This window comes from Thalassophryne amazonica, chromosome 12 (assembly GCF_902500255.1).
Source record: "Thalassophryne amazonica chromosome 12, fThaAma1.1, whole genome shotgun sequence".
NCBI classification, from domain to species: Eukaryota; Metazoa; Chordata; class Actinopteri; order Batrachoidiformes; family Batrachoididae; genus Thalassophryne; species Thalassophryne amazonica.
Window position 1 is genome coordinate 77,455,186 of NC_047114.1, and position 17,379 is coordinate 77,472,564.

Below are 17,379 nucleotides of genomic sequence, written 5' to 3' on the forward strand. Positions count from 1 at the left end.
TGAAAGTACATCGTATTTGACAACAGTGAGGAAATTCACTTGCTCAACATTTGACTATCTGTGGGTTTATCACTACTCAGGACAAAGATGGAGATCGGGCGGTGCATCACGCTGCCTTTGGCGATGAAGGTTCTGTTATTGAGGTGCTGCAGAGAGGCGGTGCTGACCTGAACGCCAGGAACAAGCGCAGGCAGACTCCATTACACATAGCTGTCAACAAAGGACACCTGCAGGTGGTTAAAACTCTGCTGGACTTTGGTTGCCACCCCAGCCTCCAGGTAACATGTTATTATTGTGATGTACATATTTACCTTTTATAAAATGCAGTCATGAGTTGTGACATTTTAGAAGCACAAACAGGTAACATGTACAGAGAGCTGCCCATCAGGGATAGATAATTAACAGTAGGAACAATTTAAAAATTTCAATTTAAAAGTAAAGAACCTCAGTAGAAACTTAGTAACAATGCACAAATCCAGTAGCATTGCAAAGCGGTCAGTGATTTAAAAAAAACAAACAAAAAACGTCGCAATATGTTAAAAGCAGCCCTCCCATTTCCTGTTTTTGATGAGAAGCAGCATATATATTCACTTCAGAAGGCTATAGGCCCGTTTCCAACGCAAGAATGAGCAGGCCATTTGGGGGGGTTTGTTTGTGTCTCCACCACAGGGGCCGCACTGAAAAGTGAGTTTGCGGAACCTTTATTCAGGGCCTGGATACCCGTGGAATTAAACGCATCACAGAGAGAAAAGTTTTAGGACTGGAAGCCTCGGAACACACCGCGAAAAAGCGCCGACAGGGAAGAGAAAACAACTTATAGTGGGACTGCAAGCCTCTGAGTGTGCAAAACAATAAATGTGGCTTACACCACAAAACCAACAGAATGCTGCGTCACAGACCTCCGTGCACCAAAAATCCTTGGACAAAAGATGCACAGCTTTTTTTCATGACAGATGTAAACAAAAAATAAAATAAATAAAAATAAAAACCCTAAACAAAACAAAAAACCCAAAGAACCTATTTTCCAGGCATTGCAGCAAAGAGGACTGGAGTCAAGAAGCATTGCAGGCAGCTTAAAAAAATTTAATACAGCTTCATTAACAGTTTGAAAACTTGTTTTATGTTGCTTTGCACCTGAGGTTACAGTTAAAGTTTGTTTACTAGTTATCAGTAGCATTAGATGCTGACTGTCACCATGAGCCTGGTGGCTTTTCACCACAGTGAAAGCACAGTAGCTGACAAGGACACTTAATGGGCTGTTCCTGTACCGTCCTGAAATCTGGGGAGTAGTTAGAGTAACTGCGGTGGAAACAGGCCTGATGTTGGTATGAGCACTAAAGCAAACACAAATGCAAGAATGTTGTGAACTTTCACACAAAATGTCAAAGGAAACAACAGCCATAACTACCACAAAGAAAAATACTGTGTATAAGTGAGGAAAACATTAGTTGTAACGGTAATTTGCTTAAGACTGACATGAAGAGAGCAGTGATGTACATTGTAAAATGTTTATGCACAAAATATGTAACAGAAAATGGTGCATTGCACAGTGCAAGTATCATTGCAAATTTCTGGCTGAAGCAACTGTACTTGTACTTATCTGTAGGCCTGCAGGCATATTAGTCTTAAATTGAGGTGTGGTCAGACTGCACTGTATGTGCATTGCTGTCATGACACAACAGAACTTGACTGTGCCGCAGATCAACACAAACTTGTGGCATTATTGTTAATGTATCGCAGTGTTAAGCTATGCCTTACATAGTTGGGTTCACAACATGTGTATAGACAAATACGTACATTAGAGCGTATCTTCCTCCTTATCAGTTAACTCTGGTGCATTTGCTCACATGCATTCAAATGGAGCTGTTGAAGGGACAGAGAGAAGCAGGATTCAGCTGAGGCAGAAGGTCCACCCACCAGTGACTACATACCTGTGCCACCTTACTTTTCCTTCCAGGCTATAATAGAATTATGTCATTGCCTGGCAGATGATTTGGAGACCAGTGCCAGCTGTCCATATTCACTGCCAGTTGCTGTCTTCAGTGAGCAGTGAGCTTTTGTTTTCCCTGTCTTCTGAGCTCATGATAGCACTTTCATCATTGTGCGCACATATTCTGGTAATGACAGAGGACAAGGACACACTGGCTCTCACCTCCTCCCATGCCCACTTTTACCTCAGGTGACGTTGTTGAGTGACTGCCACTCTTGTCAGTGGTCTTCCAACAATCTTAAACAGTCAACACCAGCTCAGTTACGGTAACACACAAGTAAATTTGGACATTTTCTGTCAAACATTCTGGCTGACATTATGCAGTCATTCAGAAAAATGCCTGTTAGCATAGAGCAACATGTCGTCTTCACTTCACCTGCTTTGCTGTTGCTCTGTGTGTGTGTGTGTGTGGGTGGGGCTTAGCGGCGTGAGCCGCACCCACCATGAAACTTCAATACAGAGCACATGGAAGCAGCAGCACAGGCAAAATAACATATTCATTCATTCATTTTCTATACCTGTTTATTCCAATTAAGGGTCCCGGTGTCGCAGACTGAACGGTCCGCCCCTAAAATCGGGCCACCTTTTGCATTTGCGCATGTGTCGTTTTGGACCACAGCAGCACATCTGAGACGGAGTCTCTTCACCCAAAGCAATCAGATGGATTAATTGGATTATTAACCATCAGATAATGAAGGTAAAACCTCTCACATCCTTCTAAAGTCAGTTTCAAGCAGAAACGATGCCGTCCGACGCGCAGTGAACGCATCAGCTAGCAGCTCGTTTAGCCGCGGTGCTCTGATCGCTTCCGCCACCTTTTTATGATGAAATAACGCTGAATTTATGTGGAAATGATTGTTGTACAAAAGCATCAGATATCTGTCGCTGAGACAGATGATGACTGGAGTGCAGTTTGAAGCAGAAATGAAGTATTAAATCGAGAACTGCGTCATCAATGGGGACCGATTTTTAGGGGGACCGTTCGGTCTGCGACACCGGGAGAGCTCAAGCCGTCTCATTGGACGAGAGGCAGGTGACATGCTGGACAGACTGCCAGTCTGTCTAGATGTACAAAGATATTCACACTGTCACACACACATACAGTCAATTTCAAATGTTCAAGGCACATATCGCACAGCCTTACTGCTTCATCAGAAATTACAGTGTGCCTGGTTGGTGATACATGGCATTGTTTTGAGGTATTTTGGTTATAATATAGTAGTAAAGGCAGCATTTAGGCAAGCTGTAGTATCAGTGGTTTGAATTGTGGCATATTGGTGGATCTCTTCAATGCAAGGTTTTTCTTTTAGGATTCAGAGGGGGATACACCCCTTCATGATGCCATCAGCAAGAAGAGAGACGACATGCTGTCAGTGTTGCTGGAGGCTGGTGCCGATGTCACCATCACCAATAATAATGGGTTTAATGCTCTGCATCATGCAGCCCTGCGAGGCAACCCCAGGTAAGAGATGCTTGCTTTCTATTGTCAGCTGTCACATCTGGTTTGTGTGTACTTGGGACCAGAGCGTGTGGAAGTAGAATCTGTGGATGCTGAATCGTCTAGATCCTTTAGTTTTACCTTAAAAGCATTTCCATTTTTATTGTCTACATGCTGAACCTAGATATAACAGTAACAAATTGTTCTTCTTTTTTATCTACATTTTTTTTCCTCTCACAGTTGAGGTCGATGTGTGGGTTCTATATGCTCCAAGGTTGAATAGCTTTGCCAGTTCGGTGTCTTGCTCAGGGATGCTGTGATTATTCTCTGAACTGGTGCACAAACTCCTTTATCCAAATAAAGTTTCCATGTGCTGCTGCAGGCAACATAGCTGTCTAACCACTTCACTCTGGCCAGCTAATATTGATGTACTGTAGTGAAGTTGCATTTCTGTGTGAGGAGTGTAAAAAAAGCTATTAACAGAATGAGGTGTTTAACAGTGTGAAACATTCAGCTTTATTTTCCCTACTGAGAAATCATTGGTCTTTACAGTGTAAAAGAAGCTACCATTATGGATATGAAACAATTAAATGGAACCATGATAAATTAATGCTTAATTGTTAATTAGTAATAATTTGGTAGGCTAAGCCCATCCATTGCTTCAGTACATGTACCTAAAGTCATGAAGAATTAAGCCAGTCATGTGCTACTTGTTGGTGACATGATAATGCATTATAATAAACTCATCAGTGTACCATAGAGGTATTTTGCAGAAGAGCCACACAGTGAGAGCCCTCACATAACAATATTTGCCTTATCAGTATCAGTAGTAGGGATGGGTATTGAGAAGAGTTTATCGATACAGATATCATTATCAATTCCACTTATCGATCCGATTCCTTATCGATTCCCCTATCAATGCCTCCTGTGAATTTTATTTCTACTAAAAGTAGGCTTTACAGGTTTTCTATGTCAACAATATTTTATTGAGTCGTAAAGTAAATAAATATGAAATTGGTCGCTGGCGTTTTTCTTTTATTTAACCAGAGTTATTTAACGGCCTCTTCATGACTGTATGTTTGCATGATATGTAACCACATCGTGCAGCTGCTGGCGCTGTGTTCCCGCATGAACAAACCGCCACACCAGCATTGTGCACGCCTGCCCGTCGACACGACGTTTTGTGGTTCGATCATGCGAGCCGTTTCACCGTGAGTCACCCTGAGTTGTACTTTATTTGCACTAAGAATGCAGGATGTTTCATTTTGCGAGGGGAAAAACGTTTTAGTCTGTTGTATTTTGTTGTCTGTATTAACAGCATTTCGAAAGGTGTCATTTAAAACGACGATTCACTTTGATATTATTAATTCAGACCAGACTCTAATTTGACTCGGCAGAGAGCGACGCAGTGTTTGAAGCTGTGCGAACAGAACAGAGGACGATTCTTGCTTCTTTCCTGCAACAAGACAAGAGTTCCAGTTAGTGACTTTAATCTGCACAAAGGTGACTCACGATTGACTTTAAATGGCTTTGAGAGGGGTTAAGAAGCGGATTTGCTGCTTCAGAAAAGCAATGAAACAGAGGACCAAGAAGCAGCAGGTTGGAGCACTGCTTCATTGCTTCAAGCAGAGCCTCTGCAGAAGAGATTGATTGCAGACCCGCTGCAGGGTCTGTAATCAACTTGGAGAAATGATCATTTTCCCGATAAACATCCTGAAAGAACCGATAAGGGAATCGTTAAGCAAAAAGGCTATTGATGTCAGTGGATTGAATCCTTTCTTAACGATTCTCGAAAAGAACCGGTTCTCAATACTAAACCCTAATCAGTAACAGGTTTTGTCACAATCCGTGAAGTTCATGTAGTGTTATCGAGGAAACTAGGTTTGAGAGCCTTTGCCTCCTAAAGACCACAATTAAAATTTAATGTTGAAGTTGCTTGAGGTGTTAGTGAGATGACCTTGTGTACTAAATTTCATCTTGATACGTGAAGTCTTGTCAAGCTATCACATGCACATTGAGCACACAGGCCCACACAGAGAGACACGCATAAAGAACAGAATTCTGGTTTCCACGGACTGCTCTGAAATAAACGCAATACTCTCACCTTAAAACAAAGGAAGGTCACTCTAACTGTGTCACAGCGCACAGATAGAGAGCACAAATGTTAAAGACAGAAGAACAGTGCTTAACTTAACCACAAAAATACTGCTTACAAAGAGTACATCAGTATGGTTGATGTTTATCTGAAACAGCTAGAATTTAAGTCAGCCATAGCGATACAATGCAAATGCGTGTTACACCAGGATTACAAAGAAATGTACTATGAATTGCAGCATGTATGAAGTAACTGCAGTGGGTTTGTGCCATATTTGCCTTATTGCATTTTTGCTGATATTCGATATGCCAGCTTTTGAAAATTCAAGCTTAAAAAAAATTGGCCATTGTAGGGGTACCCAAAGGGGAAAAGCCAGGTACGACAGCCCAAGTCCCTTCATCATGTCCAGAAGGCTGAGGAAGTTTGTTGAGTGGGCAATCTCATTCTGGGTTAGCCAGTACATGGCCCTCAGTGAGGCAGTCGGAGTCTGTGGACAAGTCAAGTCTTAAAACCTGTTTTTATTCTTTCTTATGAGTAGTTTTTATTTTGTTATTCTTTTACTTCTGTTTTTAATTAGGGATTTTAATTTTTTATTTTTATTTATTAATTTAAACTTTTTATGTTGAACTATTGTGTGAGGCACCTTGAGACGGCTTTTGTTGTAATTTGGCGCTTTATAAGCTGATTAAATTGAAATTGAACAACATTTTATTGAGTCTTAAAGTAAATAAATATGAAATTGGTTACTGGATCCTTAAACTCTGGACATAATAAACTCTACATGGTGGATCCTTGATCTCTGGACATAAACAGAAATAAAATGTTAGTTTTTGTCAAAAGCATTTCCTTTCAGACATTATTATTGGCATGAATGTCTTTCCATACCTATGAGCTGCAGTTCTTGCAGCTGTGCTGCAGGTCAGGTTTATAAAGAATGCAACACGTCTCATTTTGGGAGGAAAAAACGTTTTAGTCGATTGGAGTTTGTCTGTATTGCAACGTCAAGAGGCGTCATTTTATTTAAAGCGGCGATTCATTTTGAAGTTATTAATTCTGAGCGGACTCTGTCTCAACTCGTTTCTCGACTGCAACAAGACAAGAGTCCCAGTTAGTGACTTTAATCCACACAAAAATGACTCGTGATATTTTAATGGCTTTCAGAGGGGTTAAGAAGCGGACTTACCGCTTCTGAAGAGCAGCAAATCAAAGAGCCACGAGCCATTGAATCGAAGCATTGCTTCGATTCACACTTCAGCCTGGAGTCACGCTGCAGAAACGGTTGATTATAGACGCTGTATTGAAAATCGTAACGGTCCAAAATAAGTGTAACGGGCCATAACGCAAGTTTGCGCTAGCTAGAACCCTGTACATATGTGTGTGTGTGTGTGCATATATATATATTGATTGATTGATTGATTGGATAGAATTTTAATCAGTACCGCCACCCAAAGGTTTGGCAGACTAATTACAACACATTTATACGGTTCGATGTGGATGGATTTTTTTTTTTTAAACGTAGTGTGGATGAAGTTTTTTCCCCAAACTGAAAGGGTAAGATATTCGGTTTTACAAATACCCGACAACGTGTGTACATGGCCTTATGTCTGTGAAAGGCACTATATAAATAAATTTACTTACTTACTTACTAATATTGAGTGCACGTTTTACAACATCATAAAAGTTTTAAAACATGCAATTGCGATGACACTTCCAGGGCTCTGTAAAAATGCCTGTTTTTACAAATAAAAATGGAATATTTTACAAAAGCACATTTATCTTTAAACCAACACACGACACACGTCACATTAACGTGTTGGTTTACATAATGGATTACTGAACCAATCACTGTTTAGCACTTTTACCCAGAATGCTTTGCGGTCTGTGTTTGTTACAAAACCTCAGAATTAGTGCCTTATTCAACATTAAAAGATATGTTATATTTTAACTTTGTACAAATGACAGAATTGACATTAATGGAGTTATTCTATCAGTATTTTCAAAAAAACCACAAGTTAGTATGACTTTATTTTTCAAGACCTCCGCCTGACCGGAGTGTTGAAATTGATAGGGAGCGAGCCTTATGGCTGCTCTTGGTGTGCCTATGTGGTGGGAGTGTTGTTGTAAACAAGAGCTTCCAGCAGGGGCAGAATGTTGAAAGAAAAATGATTGATTAGTAAAGAGTTGATTTTGTGGGCGCTGTCAGAATTTGTCTGTGCTGCTTCCTGCAGGGGGAAGCATGGTCAAACATTCTTGCTTATTCTTTAAGTCTTTTACCGCTTTTGATGCTTTCAAAAGCGATTGTGTTAAAAATCAATTTCAGCTCTTTAGTAACTGCAGATTTCCCATAGACAACACCGGAATTTATCGGTTATCGATTATCTGTAACGTCCGATACATTTTTGGGTGGTTTATCGGTTTATCTTTATCAAAGATAACTTTTCAGTTATCTTATTATCTGTTATCGAAGTTAATTTTTTGGTTATCTGTGCCCACCACTGTGTGTGTGTGTGTGTGTGTGTGTGTGTGTGTGTGTGTGTGTGTGTGTGTGTGTGTGTGTGTGTGTGTGTGTGTGTGTGTGTGTGTGTGTATATATATATATATATATATATATATATATATATATATATATATATATATATATATATATATATATATATATATATATATATCTTTGTGCTTTTTTCCTATGTTCTATTTACTAGTATAGCCAGCTTTTAAGCAGTAAAACCAAGTTCAAAGTTGTATAATAGCCAACTTAAATTTATGCTTTGCTTTTAATCTAGTGTGGCATTGATCAAAAATTGAACCAGAAAAATGGGCTTTATACAACTCCCCAATAGATGGTATGGTTTCAAACTGAAGCCAGTCTACCTATGAGACTGTTAAAGCATCAGTCATATGGTTATTTTAAAATTAGTTTGTCTAGTATCCATTAACATTCATTTGTCATATGTTTTTACTCCTGTTCCAAGCTAATAATATGCATCGTAACCTAAAGCAGCTGTCCCCTGAAGGAACGGCAGCCGTTTCTCTTGTCCTTGCCCATAGCTATTTCTGGTATTAGCATGTTTCTGCTCCCCTCTTTGCCTCCATATTCTCATGGCTCAGAGCGACTGCTTGTCTGTATCATACAGATCATCATTTTTTAGAAACTGTTTCCGAGGTCTTTAGATGTTTGGAGTGCATGGTCGCATGTGATCATAGTTATCCCAGTTATCTTTGCCCTTCAGTGACATTCATTTCTTGGTGTTAAAAACCAATGGGATAGACCGTTGTTACATTGTTTGGTGCATGCGCGGAGTTCTCCGCGAGTCACTCGTGGAACACCGTGAGGAGCAAAATGTTTTAATGACACGCAGGCTAACTGCATGGACCTCGTTGAATCTATGGATACCACTCCGGCAAATGAATGTAACTTGTCCAAAGAAGGGTGGACAAAGTCCCTTAAACATATCCCAGATGTGACAGTTGGAACAGGAAGACAACATTTAGTGGAGAACATTGGTGCCGGCAGCTGTAATCCTGTATGCACTGTACACACATTTTTTTTCACGTCTTCATTCATGAAAGTTATTCAATATTCGAACAATAAAAATAGCTTGTGCGAAAGCTACATTTAATGTCTGGATTCAAACGTGCGTCACACAAATGATAGCTGTGTTTGGAGGGGAAAGCTGGAAAAACAGCGGACTTTTCCATCATGGAGTGTTCTCAGACAGACGGTAAATTGCTATAACAAGAGCAGTCTGAGATTTCTGACATGCACGAATCCGGACCTGGATCACCTCCAAAATTCAGTGGAGTGTTCCATGCCCTAATATCTATCTGTTGTGCAAATTTTCTGAGAATCCGTGAAGTAGTTTTGATGCAATCCTTCAAAGCCTATATAAAATGAAATCTTGATCCAGCATCCAGATCTGGATCACCTTAGGGCTGCTCGATTATGGAGAAAATCAATATCACAATTATTTAGGTAAATACTGAAATCACGATTATTCAAACGATTATTTTTTTTTTTTTAGTTACACAGTGCATTTATTCAGCATTTCTCTAACTCAAAAAAAAAAAACAAAAATTGTTATAGACAATGTGCGCACAACCTCCAAATTGAAAATGTACTGGACCTCACCTGTATAAAACATAAAATGAATAAAATAAATATTAAAAATATCATATTATATATTATTTTTCTGTTTTCCTCTCCCTTCCCTGTTGTCACTGACCAGTTGGTCAGTGTCTTTGGGCATCTCCCTGACTTGTGCTACTAGGACATAGAGCAGCTGCATTGTTTTTGTTTCAATTTATGTTCATTAGTTTGTGTTTTTGTCATCATTCCCTTGACCATGTCTCCTTATCTCCTTTTGGAGAAATTTACAAGAAACAAAGTAAATATACATAACCATACATAACCAAACAAAATAATAAATATGAAGAAACACTAAACAGTTTATATATAAAAAAGGGGAAAAAAAACGGGGAAAACGATGGAAAAAAACGCCCGAAAAAATAAGTTATTTAAAGTTAAGCTTTTGTGGTGTCTAAAAAGCTGTAGCTTTATTTGGTAAAAATAAAAAGACTGAACCATTTACAAATTAAAGCGTTCACTCAGATCAACTGTGCTAAAAGGCTAAGCTAATGTTAGCCGATCATTAAACCTTCACAGCAGTTCAGTAAACGTCACGTATTATTTTTACATTATTCTCACCTCGATAAAGCTGCAGAACTAAACTCCGTTGGGCAAACTGGGACTTCGCATATATCCAAAAAGTGAGATTTCGGACTGAGTGGGTTTGCTCCATCACCCCGGCTGCCTGCCTCGCTGTGCCCAGGAATGATGCCTGAAGGCCGGCTTCTCCGTGCGGATTGGCTCGCTGTCGCGGTTCGATCGATATCCCACCAAGTCGTCAGTCCTCCCTCGGTCGGCGTCACTCCGAAAAGTATCTGAAAAAAGCTTCTCCCAGCAGGGTGATGGGAGAATCGTTCTGCTGCTGTTTTTTAAAGCTTTTTTGTGGTTCACGCAACGCAAATTCAAGAAGGCGATCGCTGAACTTTTTTCAGGTTGTGGAAACAGCCAGAGTGTGACGTAGCAATCCCGCCTCCTTGCCACTTCCGAAGGGATGCGTCTGACGTCATCCGTCTTGGGACACGTTGACTGATTGGCCTGATGAAAGGCCCTTAAATCGTTTCACTCGATTATACGAGTTTGGAGATCGTTTGATACAAATATTGATATCACGATCAAAGTTCGGTTATTTGCACAGCCCTAGATCACCTTCAAAATTTAATGGATTCTTCCATGTCCTTATATCTATGTGGTGCAAATTTTGTGAGAATCTGTGAAGTAGTTTTGACTTAATCCTTGAAAGCCTATATAAAGTGAAATCTTGATCCAGGATCTGGATTGCCTTCAAAATTTAATGAATTCTTCCATGGCCTAATATCTATCTGTGGTGAAAATTTTGACAAAATCTGTGTAGTAGTTTTGATGTAATCCCGCTAACAGACAGACAAATAAATAAACACTGATTTTTATGACGTCCTTGGCGGACAGAAAAATGCAACATTGCTTTCATTCATTCATCAAAAACATTGAAGTGTACTGCTCCAGTCATCATGAAAAGAAAACACCAACTCAGTATTTTTCAGGCATTTACAAACCGTCAAAGGCGTACTCCAAGGGCCTGGTCACATGGCACACGGCGATCGCTGAACATAGGAAAAAAGTCACAAATCTTGAGAAAAAGTAGACGACTGAGCCGGCACTTCTCCCATCACCAAAAAGCCTGCGAGTCCAGAGCACATAAAAGAACAAAACAAATTAACAAAAGAAAAACGAAGCGAACAGCGACCTTGAAGCTTTAAACAAAATCAAAATGAAACATTCATGATGTGACTTGACAGCTGGTATCAGACCAAGCGCCAGCCTGTGATCATTTCTGCGCTCTCCACAGCACCTACAGCTGCGAGAACTGGTTGTCTTGACAACAGATTTGTCTTCACGGCTACAATGTACATGCACACATGCGCATTCCAGCCAGAGACAGCTGCAACGTGCGTAAATAGTTAAAGTAGTTGATCAAATGTTCTTGCTGCTATTGTTTCTGTATGAAAACGTTGCTTTTCATCCCACACATGGACAAGTCACGTTTAGTTCGTCTGAGCTTTAGTTATTGATCCGTTCAGATATTGTCAATATTCGTACAAGACGTTGGACTTGGGAGGTTGGATGAAGTATGACGACAATCAAACGGAACACTGATGGAACAGGAACTACACAAACAACAAGGAACCATCAAGATAGAAAGCAAAACAGAATACGGATGAATTGAGGTTGTCGTCGGGATTCGTTCACATTTTTCAACAGTTTGAAAATTCTGACAAAGTGCCAGCTTCGGGCACAAAGCTGGATGACGGTTAAACGCTGTCTCTGGAAGTCAATGTAAGTCCAGAATTTCTTGTTTCATTTTGGCTTCGGTGTCCTTTGTTAGTGCAGTGTGACCAGCTTTAAGCAGCTGAACTTGACCGCACCTCTCTGACTTTGTCCCTACACTCGGAGGTCTTGGGATGGCTCAGGTTGCCTTTGTCTCTCCCAAGCAGCTCTTTCAGCAGACACGTCCTGATTTTATTGTTAACCAAAATATCCATATCAGAGGGGCCATTGGTCTTGGATCTGGATGGCATTTTTTCAAACTGTTCAAAAATTTCATCCTGATTCACAAAATCATCACTAGTGCGTGCTAACTTCAAGGTGTTCGTAGTGTTAACAGCTTCAGTCATGTTCAAATCTCTTTGAAACGTGTTTGATCGTGCTCTATGCATAAAAATTTGAATCCAAAGCAGCGTTTGTTGTGGTTCTGGCTGAAGGCACAGCTCCTTACTTTTGGGGGGTTGCCAGGTCTGCACTTTATAAGCCAGCCAGTTGCCAGGCCTGCAGTTTATATGCCAGACTGTTAGGAGGCAAGCAAGACTAAACTGTTTCAGCCTGTTTTTGCACTTTTTTACATCGTGGGGGTTCGTGGTAGAATGGCGCACTGTAGAATAGGCTGCAAGAGCCACTCCTCGGACGTGTTTTGGACAAATATGCACTTAACGCTTTTCATGCCGACAGCGGAGCTGGGAGTTCACACTTGTTCGCCTGAGATGTGCACACCACTGAGCATGCACATTCACAATGTAACAATGGTCTGTTGAGGCGAGTGTGCTGTGGATCACCTGTTTGGCCAAACTTGAATTACGCTACTGGTGCATCCTGAAACAAAGTCAATATCTGTTTTAAACTAGGCCTGACCTCCATGTAGCATGCAAATATATTGTTTTGTTCATTGGAATTCATGAAAACCAGATAAAACTGTTCCTATTACCCTGGTTGTTTTTAATTTAAGAGTCTACAGAGTGACATATGGATTGCCATGAAAATATAACACAAAGAAGTGTACTGTTAAGTCAATAATGGAACTTGAAGGAGTTATGTAATATCCCTTTGGATTTATTAGCCAGTTTTTATAAGTCATATTCAGTCAATTAGATCTGTCATTGATCTAAAAGAAGCAATGGTTAATAAAACCAATACTAAGGCATAGAATGTAGCTGCAAAGTTCGTTCCAAAAGACATAGAACTTCAGACCTGAGCACAAGTTGTTCAGCCGACCCCTCACCAATTAAGACACCGAATGAACAGCAAGCACAATGAATCTTTTTCAAAAGAGATAAACAGTTCTTCTACATATTGCCACAAAATAATACATTTTATGTAATTATAGGAAAATGTATTTGTCAGACAAAGTTCAGAAGTTCAGTATTTTAAATGGGACATTCCTCCACAATTGTCCAAATGCAAAAAGGAAATAAATAAATACAATTTTATTTTTAATCCCAGTGCTGTATTCTTTTGAAATGGTGAATGTGGACCTGCACGCTTTCAGAACAAAAAACATTCCCTTTTATGTCTTTACGTGCAAATATTTTCATGATATGAGAGAATAAATAACAATTACATTTAGGAAAAACAAAACAAAACAGATTTATAACTAAATATTATGTAGCCTCAACTGGTCTACATGTAGGTCACCTGAGGAGATCATACAGTGCTCTCGAAAAGTATTAGAACACTTGGTATTTCACATATTTTAATTTTCTGCCATTTCAAATGCAAAAAAAATGTAAATTATCTGCCTTAAAATCAAACTGAAAGCAAATTTTTTTGGAATTTTTTTTTTTTTTTTTTTTAATTGGCATGAACAAATTAAAATGTGTGAAATACCAAGCATTCCAGTACGTTTGGAGGGCACTGTATGTGTTAAAATAGTCTCTTATTGCCTAGCTTTTAAACATTAATGCACATTGATCAATTGAACAAGGAAAGATCATGGACTATAGTTCACACTGAATTGCTTGCATTATAAATATTACAATACTTTCTGCTTTGGCTGTGGGCTAACTTTTCAAACGGAAATTTCTTGGCCCCACTGTGTGTATGACCCCAACCAGTGCAAAGCCAGCTTTCAGTAGATCATCCTGCACCTCAGTCCTTTGTTTTCATCAATTCCTAACTGGGGTCAGTGACAATAACTCACATGATTTCACGGGTTATTTTTTTTTCTTATTAAACTTCCCAAAGGGTTCTGACTATCCTGATACTTGCACATGACATCTGCAAAGGCACTGAATGGTTGCAGTCCTTTGTTTTACCCATATTAAGAGAAACAACCTTTACTTTCCACAGATGTGGCTCTGTAAAAGGCCAACAAATCCTTGGGAGTTGTTTGTTTTTCTTGATGATGATGGAGATAGTGGTGGTGATGATGATGATGATAATAATAATAGTAATAATAATAATAATATTTTATATATGTAGTATTACAGTTATTATAGTATTTTGTATTATAAAGTTGCAGTTTAGTTTGTAAAAGAAGATACTGCTTGGAGCTTCCTGTATATATTTTTCAAAATGTTGAAATTTTGTGTTTTACCACATTGAATCATACATGTTTAAAGTAATTTAAATCAAAATTCAAGTTGGAGGTCATGCCACTGTAAATGTTTATGCTAAAACCTTTTTTTTTTTTTTTTTTTTTTTTACTAACAATATGTGCTACAAGTATTATTGTTTTCTTGATTTATGAATTGTCATCAAAAAACATGCAGATTGATCTGTAATACAGAAACATCCAAATTACATTCTGAATATACGGTAAACTGGTCAGTTCTTTGAAGCAGCATGTTTCCCTTTAAAAACAAAGTATTTTTGACGTGTGGATTTTGTAGTCATCCCTTAAGTGAGAATGTATGAGAGTCTGGAATTGGAAGCAATGTATATTCTCTATATCATTGCAACATTGATCAAATTCTCTTTTCTGTAGAAAGGTTGCGTCTAAAAGTAAGGTAATTGTTTTAACGAACAAGAAATCTTAAAGAGACTGACATATAGTTAAACATATACTGTGTAAAAAGCATAAACAGTCAGAGCACAGTTTCAGATTAACAGACACTAGAGTAAAGGAAAAAGTTACCTTTACAATTTAAAATGTCAGAGTGTAATATTTCAAAATTGAATCCATTAAAAAATGGAATCGGATTAATTGCTTGTTGGAAGCACAACTTTTGAAAACTGGAGAAGTTAGTCAAATAATAAATTTGGAGTTACTGTGGGAAAGGTTATTTTAATGAACCACAGCTGAAGAAAAATGAGTCATGTGTAATAGTTTATAACTGAAACTTCATATGACTGTATTTTTACAAATTTTCATAGGTTATAATATATGCCTTATGTTAATGAGTCTGACTTTGCGTGTTTGTAGGAACTGTGCCATCTTTTGTGGAGAATTACAACCCTCGGTCTGCCATTGATTTAAAGTTGAAAAGTGCTAGAATTGTACTTTCTGTATCAGGTCCCTTGTCACGTTGTGCGTGCATTGCTTCCTTCAGTCCATGCTCTGCCCCGTGCCTTCAGAGGAACCAAGATATATGTCGGTTTCTCCACTCTGCCCATTTACTTTTATTTCACGCTTGAGCTCCTGCAATATCAGGGAGACGGTCCGCAAGTCCTACAGCCCTTGAAAATCTCTCCTTCGGCTGTGTGGCGTTTTAGTGGAGAGGTAGTTGTTTCGATTAGATGAGTAAAGGAATTCCTACCATAAAGTATTTCCAAAAAGCACCCCTGATATCTGTCATGATTGGAAGCACCTCAGAAATCCTTCAAAAGAAGGCTGTTAAACTCAGCCCCTTTTGGTTAATATGTTTTATTACAACATTAATATGTTGTTCTGAAATCAGTTCAATACAATAAAGGTTTTCAATTCAATTTATTACTATTTCCTTCTAATAACTCATAACTTTCAGAATTAGGTCCTGTCCATACTTTCGTCGAAGATGCAAGCAGCACAACTTAAACAACTCCAGTCTCAATTTTTAGCATTGTGAAAGTAACTAATGAAAATATAGAAAAACTGACTGATTTGGGCCCCTTCACACATAGTACGAATGTGGTCGAATTGCACATGAAGCCGGAATCATATGCAGTATGTGTAAAATCAGAGCTGCCTCCAACGCCTCATCCACCTGTTGCTACAACTATTTGCGCACATCAGTGGCTGAAAGACAGAGTGTGTGCTGTGAGAGCCCATTCAATCACTCTCGTGGCAGGTGTCGGCCAAATAACACATACGAAAATCCGGCACCGCTCGCTTGCCACTTAGAAAATCTCTGGCCATTCGAGCTATTAGCGCAATAATATTCAGCAGACGATCACATTCGAGCTGGCAGTGAAATTTGTCTAAGTGCCCCCACAGCTGTGGAGTTGCCGAGTGCACATGTGGCATGCCAGATTGTCGGCTCCCCCACAACACGTGTGCGTGTATTTCGCACACTCCCTCCACTCCCCACAACATATGCGTGCGTGCCCCCCCCCCCCCCCCCCCATCTGATCACAGAGTGACACCTTGGTCTGTGTGCTGAGTGGACAGGGGGCGTGGCTGGCTGACAACAGCAGGAGCTGTTGACAACTGTGGTCCTGGACGTCACAGCTGCAAAACACGTACCCTGTTTTGACAGATACGCACGTGTGCGTGCTTGCTGCCTTCACGTGGAAATACATAAAAACATATTGCTTTTGCGACGGCCTGGAGAGCGCACACATTGACAGGCTGCCACAACTGAAACGGATTGTCAGTTCATGTGGACACATAGCAGGTGATCTGAATGTCACGTCTATCTGACAGAACGCGCTTGTCCTGTGAGCGTGCGCCCCAGGACTATATGACAAGCCAACAGTACGACAAATACGCCACTTTGTCACGCATCAGCATAAATATGCTGTGACAAACACCGCTTGGTCAGTTATCACGGTGCTTTTTTTTTTTTTTTTTTTATACGTTTATGTCCTTGTTGATTTCAAGCATTTTTACGCACCTTTTACAGGACAGCGATGGTAGCACAGTGGTAAAGTTTCTTGCTGGCAATCAGAGCTTTTGTAAACTGCATGTTCAAATCCTGTGGGTGGCATGCATTTATTTATTTATTTTTTCACAGCAGCTGTGTGATGTGGTTACACATGCTCCAGCTGCTCAATTTCAATTTATTTTCATTTATATAGTGCCAAATCATAACAAAGATGCCTCAGGGCGCTTCATACAAGTAAGGTCTAACCTTACCAACCCCTCGCACTGTGTTCCTGCTGCGACCATTTCGTGCATGCTTGTCCACGACACCGTTGCATGCACAAAATCGTCGCAGGGGAATCGTTCACACCTGCCCGTTGGCTTGATGTTTTCGTGGTTCACTCACATGAGCTGTTCCGCCGTGATCCGCCCTCATTTGTACTTATTCCTACTATGCGTGAGGGGGCCTTCTTTATGCCCT

At 39.8% G+C, this 17,379-nt stretch overlaps 1 protein-coding gene across 6 annotated transcripts in view; it reads left to right on the forward strand.

The window, feature by feature from the left end:
- mib1 (mindbomb E3 ubiquitin protein ligase 1) overlaps positions 1-17,379 on the forward strand; it is a 143,105-nt gene that overhangs the window by 38,875 nt on the left and 86,851 nt on the right. For all 6 annotated transcript variants that reach the window (XM_034183879.1, XM_034183880.1, XM_034183883.1 and 3 more), the window contains exons 11-12: positions 81-278; positions 3,301-3,452. In XM_034183879.1, coding sequence (XP_034039770.1) covers positions 81-278; positions 3,301-3,452 — 350 coding nt within the window. The remainder of the gene's footprint in view (positions 1-80; positions 279-3,300; positions 3,453-17,379) is intronic.